This window comes from Lepidochelys olivacea (genome assembly GCF_965140295.1).
Source record: "Lepidochelys olivacea isolate rLepOli2 genome assembly, chromosome: 3".
In the NCBI taxonomy this organism is placed as follows: Eukaryota; Metazoa; Chordata; order Testudines; family Cheloniidae; genus Lepidochelys; species Lepidochelys olivacea.
The window spans coordinates 142,950,487-142,965,565 of record NC_140413.1 but is presented as its reverse complement, the minus strand read 5'-3'; the positions used below and the strand labels follow the sequence as shown (position 1 = coordinate 142,965,565).

Genomic DNA, 15,079 nt, shown 5'->3' with positions numbered 1-15,079 from the left:
CCCTCTTTAACATTAAGCACACACAAGTAATTTTGACTTTTTTCAATGCCTTTAAAAGGCTCAGTCCTGCTTCTGTTCCATGGATAAAATTTACTCCAGCTTTTAATCCATTTGCTAGGTTTTTCTATCTACACAAATTCCAGTAGTTACTTTCCAGGTGGTGGCAGACTTCTGATGGCTTTTCTGTCCCAGGCAAGAAGGTTGCCAGGGATGTTTTAGGACTGGAACAGTGCCTCCAGCCACAATGTGTTTGTGTCTTATTCATTTTCTGCATCTCTTAATCTGACCTTTGAGTAAATCAAGAAAGTTTCATCACCACAGCTTTGCTGAGTATAGTTAGAGTATCTCTGTACTTAGCACAAGATCTTAATTAATAAGACTCTGAGTCAAACCTGGTTCAGTGAATATCTTTTGACCTTCCTCTGAGATCATGGTTCTTGAAGGAAGTCTTAGGTACTGAACAGACTCTCAGGAAATCTGTGTTCAATTCCCAGCTCTGCCATCGATTTCCTCTGTGACCTTGGGAAAGTTGTTTAATCTCTCTGGGTCAGCATATGACTTGGCTAATGCACCTTCGTAGGGGAGTGCAGGATTTGGATGCCTCATGATGACTCTAACCAAAGCAAATTTGTCAAACAGATTCAGGAACATCAGAAGATGGTTTCAGGAGTATCTTTTACCTCTTCCTCTTATTCCCTCTAGTTCTAAGAGAGGTTTGTAAACTTAATCTGGTAAATGTTCTGTTTACTTCAGAAAGACTTAGCTTTTCCCGGGCACTTATCACTACTTAACCCACTCCAAGAGTTCAAAAATCATGAGACAACCCATAATAATAATAATAATAAATGATAAATTATTAATGAGCTTTAAAAACAAACAGTGAAGTAACTAAACAGTAGTTATGGAGGAGGATGTTAAATAACATCTACTAAGGTTAAACATTTAAAAATCTGCAGTACCAGACAACTTGCACCCAAGAGTCCTACAAGAGTTGGCTGAGGAGATCTCTGACCTGCTGTTGTTAATTTTTAATAAATCTTGGAATGTCAGGGAAATTCCAGAAGATTGGAAGGTCTTGTCTACATGACATACTAACTCCCTGCAATATGATAGACTGCACTTGGGGACTTTTACCATGTGGCCATTGTTACAATGCAATAAGTTAGTGTGCAGCAAATTGCTGTGCTGTAGATTCACACTCTGGCTTGCCACACACTAACTGTCTGGTTTTGTCTACACAGCAAGTCCTAATATTAAAAAAGGGCAAGCTGGATGATCTTGGTAACTCTCTAGGCCACTTAGCCTGATATCAGAAAAGAGCTACAAAAATGATTGGGGAGCTGGAGACAGTGCCTTAAAGTGAGAGACTTAAAACGTTCAGTCTATTTAGTTTATGAAAAAGAGATTGACAGATATCTTGATTACAGTGTATAAATACTTTCACAGGGATAAAATACCAGGTACTAAATGACTCTTTAATCTAGCAGAGAAAAGCAGAACAAGAAAGCTGGAAGCTGAGGACAGGAAAAGTCAAATTAGAAATAAGGCACAAATGTTTAACAGTGAGAGTGATTAACCATGGTAACAAATTACCAAGTGCAGTGATGGATTCTCCTTCTCTTGACATTTTCAAATCAAGACTGGATGCCTTTCTGAGAGTTATGTTTTAATCAAAGTTATTGGGCTCAGTTCAGGGATGACTGGATGAAATTTAATGGTCTTTGATATATAGGAGGTCAGACTAGATGATCTAAGATAGTGGCTCTCAACCAGAGGTACGCGTACCCCTCGGGGTACATTAACTCCTCTAGATATTTGCTTAGTTTTACAACAGGCTACATAAAAAGCATTGGAAAAGTCAGTATGAACTAAAATTTCATACAGACAATAACTTGTTTATACTGCTCTATAGACTATACACTGAAATGTAAGTACAATATTTATATTCCAATTGGTTTATTTTATAACTACATGGTAAAAAATGAGAAAGTAAGCAATTTTTCAGTAACAGTGTGCTGTGACACTTTTGTATTTTTATGTCTGATTTTGTAAGCAAGCAGTTTTTGCACCTCACTTAACTTGGGGGTACACAAGACAAATCAGACTTCTGAAAGGGGTACAGTAGTCTGGGAAGGTTGAGAGCCACTGCTTTAAGGGTACCTTTTGGCTTTAAACTCTATGAATCATGTTGTTTTTTGTCTGGTTTCTGGTATTTGAAACTTGTAGGGCTATATCCCTTTCTCCCCCAAAATAATGTTGAGTGATCATTTCAGATTGAAAATTTAAACCTAAAATATACATACTTGGGGATCCTCCCCATTTCTCCATCTGATAGGAGTGGGATCTCTCTTTCTCTGTCTCTCAGATAGTTACAGTTGCTTAGTGACAGGTTTCAGAGGGGTAGCCGTGTTAGTCTGTGTCAGTAAAAGCAACGAGGAGTCTTTGTGGCACCTTAGAGACTAACAGATTTATTTGGGCATAAGCTTTCGAGGGATATAACCCACTTCATCAAGTTATATCCCACAAAAGCATGTGCCCAAATACATTTGTTAGTCTCTAAGGTGCCACAAGGACTCCTTGTTGTTTTTACAGTTGCTTAAGTGATTGCAGTCAAAAAATAAAAAACAAGTGCTTAAAATTGTGGGACTAGCAACAAAATAGTAAGAATTGGTTCTTCTGTTCAATAGCTATCTAAATCTCTCAGTGGTTTTCTACAAATCTTTCCCAGTTACAATTGGCCACCTCAATTAAAGGCAACACAGATGAATATTTTCCTTCCACAACCTGATAACTTTTGGATTTCAGTTTATACAAGGATTATTCTAGGGCTCCAGAACAAAATTGTTTCCTCTGCGAGGGCTAAATCATCATCAAACTGAGGTCAATGTGATCAGAATTTGCTCCCCAATATTAGACCTATGTTTGCAAGTCTGCTCCCTTAAGACTTACTTTGCAACTATATCATTCCTGATGTCAGGGCTTTTGAAAAAATCCCCTCTTAATCCTGCACTTAATCTCTTCTCCAAGGTCTCTTTCATGTGTCTTCTTAAAGTATCTTGAGCTGCGAAACCTGATTCTGAGGCTTCTAGTATATATTTAAAATTTAACATTTAACCGTACTGGGTTGCGTTCTTTGAGAGCTGCAGGCCCTGTCCTCCAACTTCTTACTCTTACTCTATTTTAAGTATTGAATAGGAAGAACCTATACTCCTTTCCTCAGGCCCTATGCTACCAGCACTCCTAGCTATCTTCGAGACATCATGACTTCCTGAGGAAACTACAATCCATTGGTGATCTTCCAGAAGACACCATCCTGGCCTCTATGAATGTAGAAGCCTTCTACACCAATATTCCACACAAAGATGGACTACAAGCCATGAGGAACAGTATCCCTGATAATGTCATGGCAAACCTGGTGGCTGAACTTTGTGACTTTGTCCTCACCCACAACTGTTTTACATTTGGGGACAATGTATACCTTCAAGTCAGTGGCACTGCTACGGGTTCCCGAATGGCCCCACTGTATGCCAACATTTTTATGGCTGACTTAGAACAACGCTTCCTCAGCTCTCGTCCCCGAACGCCCCTACCCTACTTATGCTACATGGATGACATCTTCATCATCTGGACCCATGGAAAAGAAGCCCTTGAAGAATTTCGCCATGATTTCAACAATTTCCATCCCACCGTCAACCTGAGCCTGGACCAGTCCACACAAGTGATCCACTTCCTGGACACTACAGTGGTAATAAGCAATGGCTACATAAACACCACCCTATACTGGAAACCTACTGACCGCTATACTTATCTACATGCCTCCAGCTTTCATCCAGACCACATCACATGATCCATTGTCTACAGCCAAGCTCTAAGATACAACTGCATTTGCTCCAGTCCCTCAGACAGAGACAAAAACCTACAAAGATCTCTCTCAAGTGTTCTTAAAATGACAATACCCACCTGCTGAAGTGAAGAAACAGATTGACAGAGCCAGAAGAATACCCAGAAGTCACCTACTACAGGACAGGCCCAACAAAGCAAGTAACAGAACGCCACTAGCCATCACCTTCAGTCCTCAACTTAAACCTCTCCAGCGCATCATCAAGGATCTACAACCTGTCCTGAAGGATGATCCCTCAGTCTCACAGATCTCGGGAGACAGGCCACTCCTCGCTTACAGGCAGCCCCCCAGCCTGAAGCAAACACTCTCCAGCAACCACACAACAAAAACACTAACCCAGGAACCTATCCTTGCAACAAACCCCGTTGCCAACTCTGTCCACATATCTATTCAGGGGACACCATCATGGGACCTAATCACATCAGCCACACCATAAGAGGCTTGTTCACCTGCACATCTACCAATGTGATATATGCTATCATGTGCCAACAATGCCCCTCTGCCATGTACATTGGCCAAACCAGACAATCTCTATGCAAAAGAATAAATGGACACAAATCAGACATCAAGAATTATAACATTCAAAAACCAGTCGGAGAACACTTCAACGTCCCTGGGCACTCAATTTCAGACCTAAAAATTGCAATTCTCCAACAAAAAAAACTTCAAAAACAGATTCCAATGAGAAACTGCAGAATTGGAATTAATTTGCAAACTGGACACCATTACATTAGGCTTGAATAAAGACTGGGAGTGGATGGGTCATTACACAAAGTAAAAACTATTTCCCCATGCTAATTTTTTTTCCCCTACAGTTTCTCACACCTTCTTGTCAACTGTTTGTTTGAAATGGGCCATCCTGATTATCACTACAAAAGGTTTTTTTCCCTCCTGCTGATAATAGCCTACCTTAATTAATTGGCCTCTTTACAGTTGGTATGGCAACACCCTTTCTTTTTTCATGTTCTCTGTGTATGTATATGTCTTCCTACTGTATTTTCCATTGGATGCATCCGATGAAGTGGGTTTTAGCCCACGAAAACTTATGCCCAAATAAATTTGTTAGTCTCTAAGGTGCCACAAGTACTCCTTGTTTTTTTTCCTTTCCTAATGTGGCCTCTGAATTTCATCATAGTCCTTTGAACTTCTAGTGCATATTTCGTAAGTTTTAAGGTTATCAAACTTCGAACATACAAAATGCTGTATATGTTTTAATCTTGTTACTATACATATATCTCAGGGATAGCCCATATTACACCACTTGACCTCAAAAGCACAGTCAGTTATCGTGTAAATGCTTTTTATGTTGGTCATTGTAGTTGTCTACGGAATTCTGAACTAAAGTGAAAGGTGCATTTGTGTCCACATCTAGCCTGTGTAGATGAGTGGGGGGTTTTGTTGTTGCGTCTTTACCTCTCCGGAAATGATGACAGTTTTTTTGTGGTCCAACTCTATGAGGGCCAAGGTGGTTCCTGCAGTTTTTATCCTTTGTCACAGTTACCAACGAATGACATTTGGCTCCATAGCTTCATAGCTGTTTATTTTTTTGTAAGCATTCCTGCTCGTGCTCTGTTAATGTTAATATTGTTTTGGCTGAACAATTTTGTAAAATGTTCATCATTACACTCTCAGTTCTCGACCAGTTTTGCCATTCTCTGCCTGTATAGATAGCGCCCATCCATGATCTCTCTACATCAGGGGTCCGCAATCTTTGAGAAGTGGCGTGCCAAGTCTTCATTAATTTAAGGTTTCGCATGCCAGTAATAAATTTTATATTTACAGGGGCCCCCTGATGGAACCCCAGACTGGCAGCAGGCTGAGTGGGGCCCCTGGCCCCTCTCAGCCCGCTGCTGGCCCGGGGTTCTGTCCATCCAGGCTGGCAGCGGGATGAGTGGGGCTGGCGGCTGGGACCCCAGCTGGCAGCAGAGTGCCACTAAAAATCAGCTTGCGTGCCGCCTTTGGCATGTGTGCCGCAGGTTGCCGACCCCTGCTCTAAAGAGTAAGGCCCCTTGGAAGAGATCCAAAGTTAGAGAAATTTACATCTGGTATTTTAAAAAAAATGGAGGCCTAAAGTTTAACTAACTTCTTACCTGTATCTGATTCTCTCTTGTTGAGTGATGTCCTCTATTGCCACTCTTCTGGTGAGGAATTTCATATGTTCTCAAGCAGCTTCAAGTAGACTTAGCATGGTGAGCTATGCTGGTAACAATGAAGAGTGCAGCAACACTATGGGCATGTAGCAGTACATGCATTTACTTACTTGAAAATACAACCACCATTATAAAACCTCAAGGCAGCCTCTTAGCACTCTTAGGAACTGGGGATCTGGGGAGGAATTGACTCCAAAGGAGCTCTCAAGTTACTGATAAATAGAGAGGACTTTTTTTAAAGGAAACGTTGACACAGTTTGCTTTATCCTGACAATTTTGGAATTCATAAAAGAAAAACGTCTTGCATAAACTGCAAAATATGTTAAAAGAGTAAAATTGCAATTGAAATGCAGTGCACTCCTTTTATAAGAATCACATCCGTCCTGGATGATTTGATTCTTATAAGTGATTGATTCTTACAAGCTGAGTATTTTAGTTAGTATAGGAATGTTTTGTCCCAGTGGTTTGGATCATAGAATCATAGAATATCAGGGTTGGAAGGGACCCCTGAAGGTCATCTAGTCCAACCCCCTGCTCGAAGCAGGACCAATTCCCAGTTAAATCATCCCAGCCAGGGCTTTGTCAAGCCTGACCTTAAAAACCTCTAAGGAAGGAGATTCTACCACCTCCCTAGGTAACTCATTCCAGTGTTTCACCACCCTCTTAGTGAAAAAGTTTTTCCTAATATCCAATCTAAACCTCCCCCACTGCAACTTGAGACCATTACTCCTCGTTCTGTCATCTGCTACCATTGAGAACAGTCTAGAGCCATCCTCTTTGGAACCACCTTTCAGGTAGTTGAAAGCAGCTATCAAATCCCCCCTCATTCTTCTCTTCTGCAGGCTAAACAATCCCAGCTCCCTCAGCCTCTCCTCATAACTCATGTGTTCTAGACCCCTAATCATTTTTGTTGCCCTTCGCTGGACTCTCTCCAATTTATCCACATCCTTCTTGTAGTGTGGGGCCCAAAACTGGACACAGTACTCCAGATGAGGCCTCACCAATGTCGAATAGAGGGGAACGATCACGTCCCTCGATCTGCTCGCTATGCCCCTACTTATCCAATCACTATGTGTGGTTCATTTTTAGGTCAATGATTCTAATGAATGGTGTGCACTGTAGTGATTTCTGATCTATCAGTTATGGAAATTAAATTGTTAATATTTTTATTGAATTGTTAATATTTAAACAAAATGTACATTTGTTCCCTGAAGCTCTTTTGTGTTTTACTCTTATTTTTATAGTTTGGGGTGTAGAGAAGAATGGGATGCAATTGCTTACAAAATTTCAAAAAGAGATGAAAAATAAAATCTAGTTCTTTCTGAGTTGGACTGAAACATGAAACTAACATACAAATCAAATGCTCTGTTCCTGACTGTAGGCAGTGATGCAGGGACCAGTTCTAATAAAATTTGCAGAGACAAAGTTGATTGAGTTTGGACAGAGGTCATGTAGGATCCATAAACTCCAAGGGGCAGTTATCAAAGACATGACTATGTCCAACAGAGCATAACAGAACTAACACCTTTTGCTTATTGATTTTTCACTGGATGATTAATTTGACAGTGGTCACCATGCACTTTGCCCTGTTAGATAAATATGATGGTGCAAACAATCTTACAAGTCATCTGTAATATCCAAGGTGATTTTAAGTTCACAAATAATTATTCATAACTACTGCAGTGTTGATCACGAAAATAGCTATGCTTCTTTCCTTTGGTGCGTAAGATATTTGTGGACAGTGACTAAATTTATTCTCAATGCTATCATCATTTATTTCAATGTAGGGGAAGGTATTTATTTCCTGCAAAGGCATTTCAAATCTTTCAGTCTAATTGGCTTGCTGGAGTTCTGCCGAGTTCACTACCACAGGCAGGAGAAAATAACATCTCTGTCAATAAATAACAAATATATATACATGTCAGTTTCGATAACAAATTTCCTTATTAACTGACACATTTTCAATAAACAGGGAACAAAATAATTCACATGAACAATCAACATCCACTACTTTGACTGATGTCACTTGTGAAATATTTTAAAGTATGAAGTTGTTTATTAGCTTACTTTTTGGGGAACTGTTCTCAAATAACTACTTGTGGAGATACTGTTTAGATGGATGACTAATACATTTATAACTGGAACAGAAATATAATAATCCTTTTAGCATTAAAGGAATATAATACATAGATTATAGTTTTAAGCACACTAACTCATGTGTAATATATTTCCTCTAAATATATAGGTATGATGGTAATGTGTATTGTTGAATGTTCTGAGTTTTGAATACTGTCTAAACATGGTGAAATCAAGATGAACAAGTACAGGAGGCAGGAAAAACATGGTTCAGTAGTGTTTTGGATCATTCTTTGAAATATTTAAAGAAACCTGACCATCTTTTATTGGCTTTTTTATTGCACTTTTATCCCTGTTTTATAATTTGCCCCTGCTATATATGTAGGGTGCTCTTGGCTGAAATATATTCTGGTGATAAGCACTTTCTAATGCAAGGGTGGGCAAACTACGGCCCAGGGGCTGCATCAGGTCCTTCAGACGTTTCTGGCCCTCGAGCTCTTGCCGGGGAGTGAGGTCGGGAGCTTGCCCCGCTCTGCACGTGCCGTGGCTCCCAGAAGCAGCAGCATGTTTCCCCCTCTGGCTCCTATGTGTAGGGGCAGCCAAGGGGCTCCACATGCTGCCCCTGCCCCGAGTGCTGCCCTCGCAGCTCCCATTGGCCAGGGAACCACAACCAGTGGGAGCTTCAGAGGCAGCACCTGCAGACGGGTCAGGGCGCAGAGCTGCCTGGCCGCACCTCCACATAGGAGCCAGAGGGGGAGGGGACATGCTGCTGCTTCTGGGAGCTGCTTGAGGCAAGCCCCACCTGGAGCCTGCACCCCTGACTCCCTTCCGCGTGCCAGCCCTGATCCTCCTTCTGCCCTCTGAACCCCTTGGTTCCAGCCTAGAGCATTCTCCTGCACCCCCTACCCCTCATTTCCCAGCACCACCCCAGAGCCCCCACCATCAGCTGGAGCCTTCACCCCCTCCCGCACCCCAACCCCCAATTTTGTGAGCATTCATGGCCTGCCATACAATTTCCATACCCAGATGTGGTCCTCGGGCCAAAAAGTTTGCACACCCCTGTTCTAATGGGAATAGATACATAAATATTCAGAAAACAACACAGTACTAAAAAGGGGTTGTAGATATTTCCAGATCCACATGATTATGTATTTGGGAAACAATGTAACTTCTTGGAACTGTACTGCCCATTCTTTTAATAGTAGGAAAGGTTTTCACAGAGCATCTGGGGTTTTTAATAATATAAAGCTTATTTACTTGTGATCACTCCCTTGCTGTAAAAGATAATCATCTTGCCAGCCATCTTTTCCCCCCAAAAGCTGCTTCTGACAGGGGAATGTGCTTTATCACCTGCAGATGGTGACTTTTATCATCAACCTTTATGAAGCTCAAACCTCTGCAGAAAGTAAAGGAACCAGTTGTTGAATGTCCGTGAAATGACTGCATTTAACCACAAAACACTAGATGTATTTTTGCATACACTTGTGCTACAATTTGATATTGCTCTGGCTTGTCTCAGTAGGATTCTTTCTCCATTATAAAGCCACTAAAGAGGCACATTCTGAAACCTGACTTCTGCAGAATAAAAATGTCCAGTTTCAGGGATCAGCCAGCTGAATTCTCCCACTTACACTTGCCATAAATAGGAGCGGATTAATCAATAGATTAACTATTCTGAACTCTGTGCCCTAAAGAGGGTCCTCAGCCTGTTGAGCTTCAAACTCCTTTTGAAAATTACACAAAGGGAGTTGGGTTTCCTTGTTCTTTGGTTTATCTAAGGCTTTAGCAAGAACAGAAAGATAGAATTAATAGCAAGGTGTAATTCTTCTTGCTTCTCTCATGTATGTGTAACCTAGATCTTTACAGTGTTGCTTTCAGTTCCCCTCTAGTGGTGGACCTATTGAGGTTTAGAAATCTGCTACTTCCCTCATGCTAACAAGGTCTTTTAGATAAGAGGCAGAAGAAGCTCATGCTTTTAGATCCAGAGATTCAGTCTTGCTGCAAATGACCCATCCAGGGGTGTTGCATTATAAAGGTGGTAGCAAAGGATGGTCATTAGCAGTACAGATTGAACCTGGGACCTCAGAGGCTTATGCATTTAGATCCTGCTGCTGAAGATGGAGTGCCCCACCCCTGTTAGCTCAGTCTGCCCAGATTTGTGAACCTTTGTGTGATCCCTGGGGGGGCAAAGTCACACTGTGTTAGTGTAGGTTACACAAATATTTTCATTTACTTCAACAGGGATACTGAGAGTAGGATATGGGCCTCGATTTGCATAATATGAAGTAGCACTCAGAGGCCTTATCAGTTTTAGGATTTGCTAAAAGCTGAGCAGGTGCTAGCTGACCATGCTCTTAAGTGACTTTTCCATTCCTTGGGGTGTCTTTTGATTTTTAATTTCCTTTTCCTTCTCTCAAAAAGGATGACATGCATGGACAAACCCCACATTTTGCAAGTCATCTTTGAGGTACGAGTGAGGAAGCCAGTCTTAAAATGTTAAAATGTTTATTTTTTTTCACTCCACTCTCCAGTAATTGAAAAATGGCAAAAACCTTCCCCACTAAAGTTCACTGTGTGGGACTGAAAGGCTGGATGGAATTTTTTTCAGAAACTCAAGAACATAAGAATATGGGGGGTTATAATTGAAAGCCCTAGTCTCATGCAACATGAAAGCTAGAATATACTGTATTTATTGTCAGGTAACTTTTTTTGGAAGAACTATTTTGACAGAACAATGGAAAAAAGCATAATAGAGAAATTAGTGGTAAGACTACAAATAACAAAATACATGCAACATAGCTTAGAATGTAATAAAGATCTTACTGTATTACTGCCAAAAATACCTTTTCCAGTACTGAAAATTGCTATAAAATATCTTTTTAGTTTCCTCAAATATTTTAAAATATTATTCATTGATTTTTATATGGAACTTTCCATCTTCCCATGGTACAATCAGATAAAGGTGCAGCATATGATATATTCTTAATAGATGTAATGATATAAGACCAAACAAAAAGGTGTCACAGAAACTTACAACATTTGTCTGCATATGAATAGCTAAAACCTCTTGCTCTGCCCCCCAAGGATGTGGGTATTCTGTGTTTACCAATGTTGGCTGGTAGTGTCTACTATCGCATGCGTGACTGTAAATGGAACAGATGTGAAAATAGTGTTTATCTACAACCAGCATTGAGTCTTTGGTCACACCAAAATTGTCTGTCTTCATGTCCAGTGGATTTAGGTCATCCGTAACTATCTATGTTTGCATACTCACATGCTAGGGGGCCAGTTCATTGCCAGTGTAGCTCTTGAAAGGGCAGTGGAGTTGCACCACAAATGAATTTGTCACTATCCACGATCCTGTATGTACGCAGACATCAGAATCTGTGATATGAATGTGATGTTTTCTGTTTGAGGCAGCCTTTTGCTATTCATTTATTGTAATAAATATAAAAAAGGACTGTTGGCTAACATTTGATTGCTCTTATTAGTGCGCTGAGGCAGTGTAGTTGAGCCATGTTGAAGGCAAAAACATATTTGCTGTTAAGAGCCACAGGACTGTTGCATAGAAGACTCTTGAGTGCAAGCTCCAAAATGTATTAATCTGCCATGTATATCATCTACATAAATGCTACAGTCAGTTCTCCAAATGGCTTATGCGTGACTGTTTCTTAAGACAAGATGGTATCAGACATGTTGTTCATCACAGACTGCATATGAGGCAATTAACATCAAGCCACTTGGTTTTGTAGCTTATTTCCCAAGTGTGGAAACTAGAAACAGGTATTCTGTAACAGATTGGGAAAGAGAGCTATTCAGAATGACCACATCATCAGTGCAGATGTACAATGGAGCATCTGGGCAATCTTCAGGCAGGCTGGCAGTCATTTTATATACATTAGTGAAGGTATTGATCCCAGCATGATCCCTGGGTGTACATGAACGTAACTTGAGTGTTTGCTATGCCAAAATTTATTTGAGTGTATTTCAGTCTAATGCACAAATGAGTTAAAACAAAATGCTCAAAAAGCCCATTTACACAGTTATTTTTCAATTTACTAATCTGAGTTTGTATATAATTTTTGGACTAGCCCCCCTATTAAATTTCAAATCCTGTTGGCTATGTTATTAAATAGTTAACATAGGTTTATCTTCATTTTAAAATGATTTCCAAGTCTTGCGATAAATAGGTACGTTAGCTGCCTCCTGTTCAATAAAATCATTTTTTAAATATGTCTGAATCTCAGAGTCTGATAGGGAGCAATGTCCATGCTCTCAGTAGGGTGGGCATGTTCTGGGCAGACACTAGCTTTTCAGCCGTGGATTGTGCTCCAGCAGAAACTCCATGAAAAGTGTTTTGGCTGAGTCAGCCGGAACCCCCTCTGAAGTTCCCTGGGGAGCAGGGATTGCAGCAGCAGCTCCGCCATCCTTTCAAATGGACATTGCAGGTCAGGTGGCAAGTGGGTGTTTGGGCGTTTCAAGCCCTGGTGTGTATGTGTAGAAGAAAATAAAGGGTACACATGTGCACTTAGAGCCGGATGATAGCTTTACTGAGTTAGTAATGGGGAGGGCTTGTGGAGGTGCACAAACAGCCATGGCTGAAGGGCTTTTGCCTACAGAAGTCGAAGACAGAATGAATGCCTCCCAGGACCCTGTGGGCCACATGAAAATGTGGAACTACTGCTGCTCTCTTGGTACAGCCTATACTTCTTGTAACCTCTGCCCAGTCTGACAGTTGGTGCAGGACAGGTGAAGGGTCTCAGGCCAAATTCATTCTGCGGTGGCTCCTTCTTTGCTTGCAGCAGAGTTCTGGCTGACCCCTGCACAGGTCGTTCTCTTGCGCTCTGTCTGCTCTTCTCACCTTGGTCCATTTTTGTCTGCTCCTGCTCTCATTTCTACAGTAGTGCCAGTCTGAAGCCATCAAAAATCATTAATAACCCTTGTCTCCCCACACCCCCCCAGTCCTACTTTAAAAAAAGGAAAGTTGAGATTCTTCCATATTCATGAGTCAAGGAGCTTTAAGAAAAATCAAAATAAAAGTGTAAGAGTTGGTGACACTGATTCAGTGTCCTCTTTCCACATTGCTCCTACCACTTGCTATAAAATCCCTCTTCCTGTGCGCCAAACCTCCTCACTCCCCCTTCAAATCCCTCCTCAAAACCTGCTTCTTTCACCTTGCTTTTTCCTGTTGGCCTTCTGTCCTGTTATCTCCTCCTTCTCTTTCCCTGCCTTAGACTTTATTGCAAATTATTCGTACTTGGAAGGCTTGCTCAGTATATAAGGAGTCACTTTATCTTTTTAGATTTCAGAGTAACAGCCGTGTTAGTCTGTATTCCCAAAAAGAAAAGGAGTACTTGTGGCACCTTAGAGACTAACCAATTTATTTGAACATAAGCTTTCGTGAGCTACAGCTCACTTCATCGGATGCATACTGTGGAAAATACAGAAGATGTTTGTTTTTATACACACAAATTATGAAAAAATGGGTGTTTATCACTACAAAAGGTTTTCTCTCTCCCCCACCCCACTCTCCTGCTGGTAATAGCTTATGTAAAGTGATCACTCTCCTTACAATGTGTATGATAATCAAGGTGGGCCATTTCCAGCACAAATCCAGGTTTTCTCCCCCCACCCCCCAACAAACCCACTCTCCTGTTGGTAATAGCTTATCTAAAGTGATCACTCTCCTTACAATGTTACCAACTATTACCAACAGGAGAGTGGGTTTGTGTGTGTGTGTGTGTTGGGGGGTGGAGGTGGGGGGGAGAAGGCCCACCTTGATTATCATACACATTGTAAGGAGAGTGATCACTTTACATAAGCTATTACTAGCAGGAGAGTGGGTTTGTTTGGGGGTGGGGGGGGTGGGGGAGCAAACCTGGATTTGTGCTGGAAATGGCCCATCTTGATTATCATACAAGTTGTAAGGAGAGTGATCACTTTACATAAGCTATTACCAGCAGGAGAGTGGGGTGGGGGGGAGAGAAAACCTTTTGTAGTGATAAACACCCATTTTTTCATGATTTGTGTGTATAAAAACAAACATCTTCTGTATTTTTCACAGTATGCATCCGATGAAGTGAGCTGTAGCTCACGAAAGCTTATGTTCAAATAAATTGGTTAGTCTCTAAGGTGCCACAAGTACTCCTTTTCTTTTATCTTTTTATTTTAAACCTTGTCTCTCCTTTCTCAACTCCTTCCCTTGTCTATTACCTTCATTTTGTATGTTTGTCTCAGTGGGATTACAAACTCTTTGCGGCAGGGATTATATCTGTTTTATTTACAGTTTAAAATCTCACTAAAGCAATTTACAATGTTATGATGCTATATAAATATTTAAAGTGCAGTTCTCCTTTGCATTGTGACCCTATAAAGATGGCTTTGTGGAGTTTAATGTTAATGACTCAAAGATTTCCGTATCAAATGTGCTCAGTTTACGAGTACGATTCCCCTCTTCCCCCACCCACTCTGTAAATACAGACTGGAATCCTGCTGGGTTCTTTCCATCTTGTGCATCACCACATTAATAGAGTTTTGAAGATCAAACTCAGTGACACCTGAGCAGCTTTCTGTGGAGTTGTTCACCTACGGGCAAGTCTACACTTCAGATGCTGAAGTGGTGCAATTACACCACTGTACCACTTTAGTAAAGACACTACTATGGTGATGGGAGACCTTTTCCCGTCGGCATAGTTAATCCACCTCCTCGAGAGGTGGTAGCTATGCCCTCCCGTTGACACGGTGCTGTCTGCATTGGGGGTTAAGTCGGTATAACTGCATCGCTCAGTGGATTTTTTACACCCCTGAGCAGCATAACTATACTAACTGATCTAAGTTTGTAGTGTAGACCTGGCCTATAACTGATCAGAATTCAGTAATAAGTTCTTATGATGATGTAAAAAAAGGAATACAATATAACTTTCTCTCTCAATTGTATTGTCTTTGCAGGACT

General features: G+C 41.0%; 1 protein-coding gene across 2 annotated transcripts in view; it reads left to right on the top strand.

Moving 5' to 3' along the window:
• The window catches only part of SMYD3 (SET and MYND domain containing 3), a 650,378-nt gene that overhangs the window by 55,651 nt on the left and 579,648 nt on the right, over positions 1–15,079 (top strand). The window contains exon 1 of one of the 2 annotated variants that reach the window (XM_084625211.1): positions 1,909–1,927. The exons of the other annotated variant lie outside the window; for it this stretch is intronic. Within the exon in view, the coding sequence (XP_084481337.1) occupies positions 1,926–1,927 (2 nt within the window). The 5' untranslated portion in view covers positions 1,909–1,925. Of the gene's footprint in view, positions 1–1,908; positions 1,928–15,079 lie in introns of those variants that run through there. 2 annotated transcript variants of the gene reach the window in all.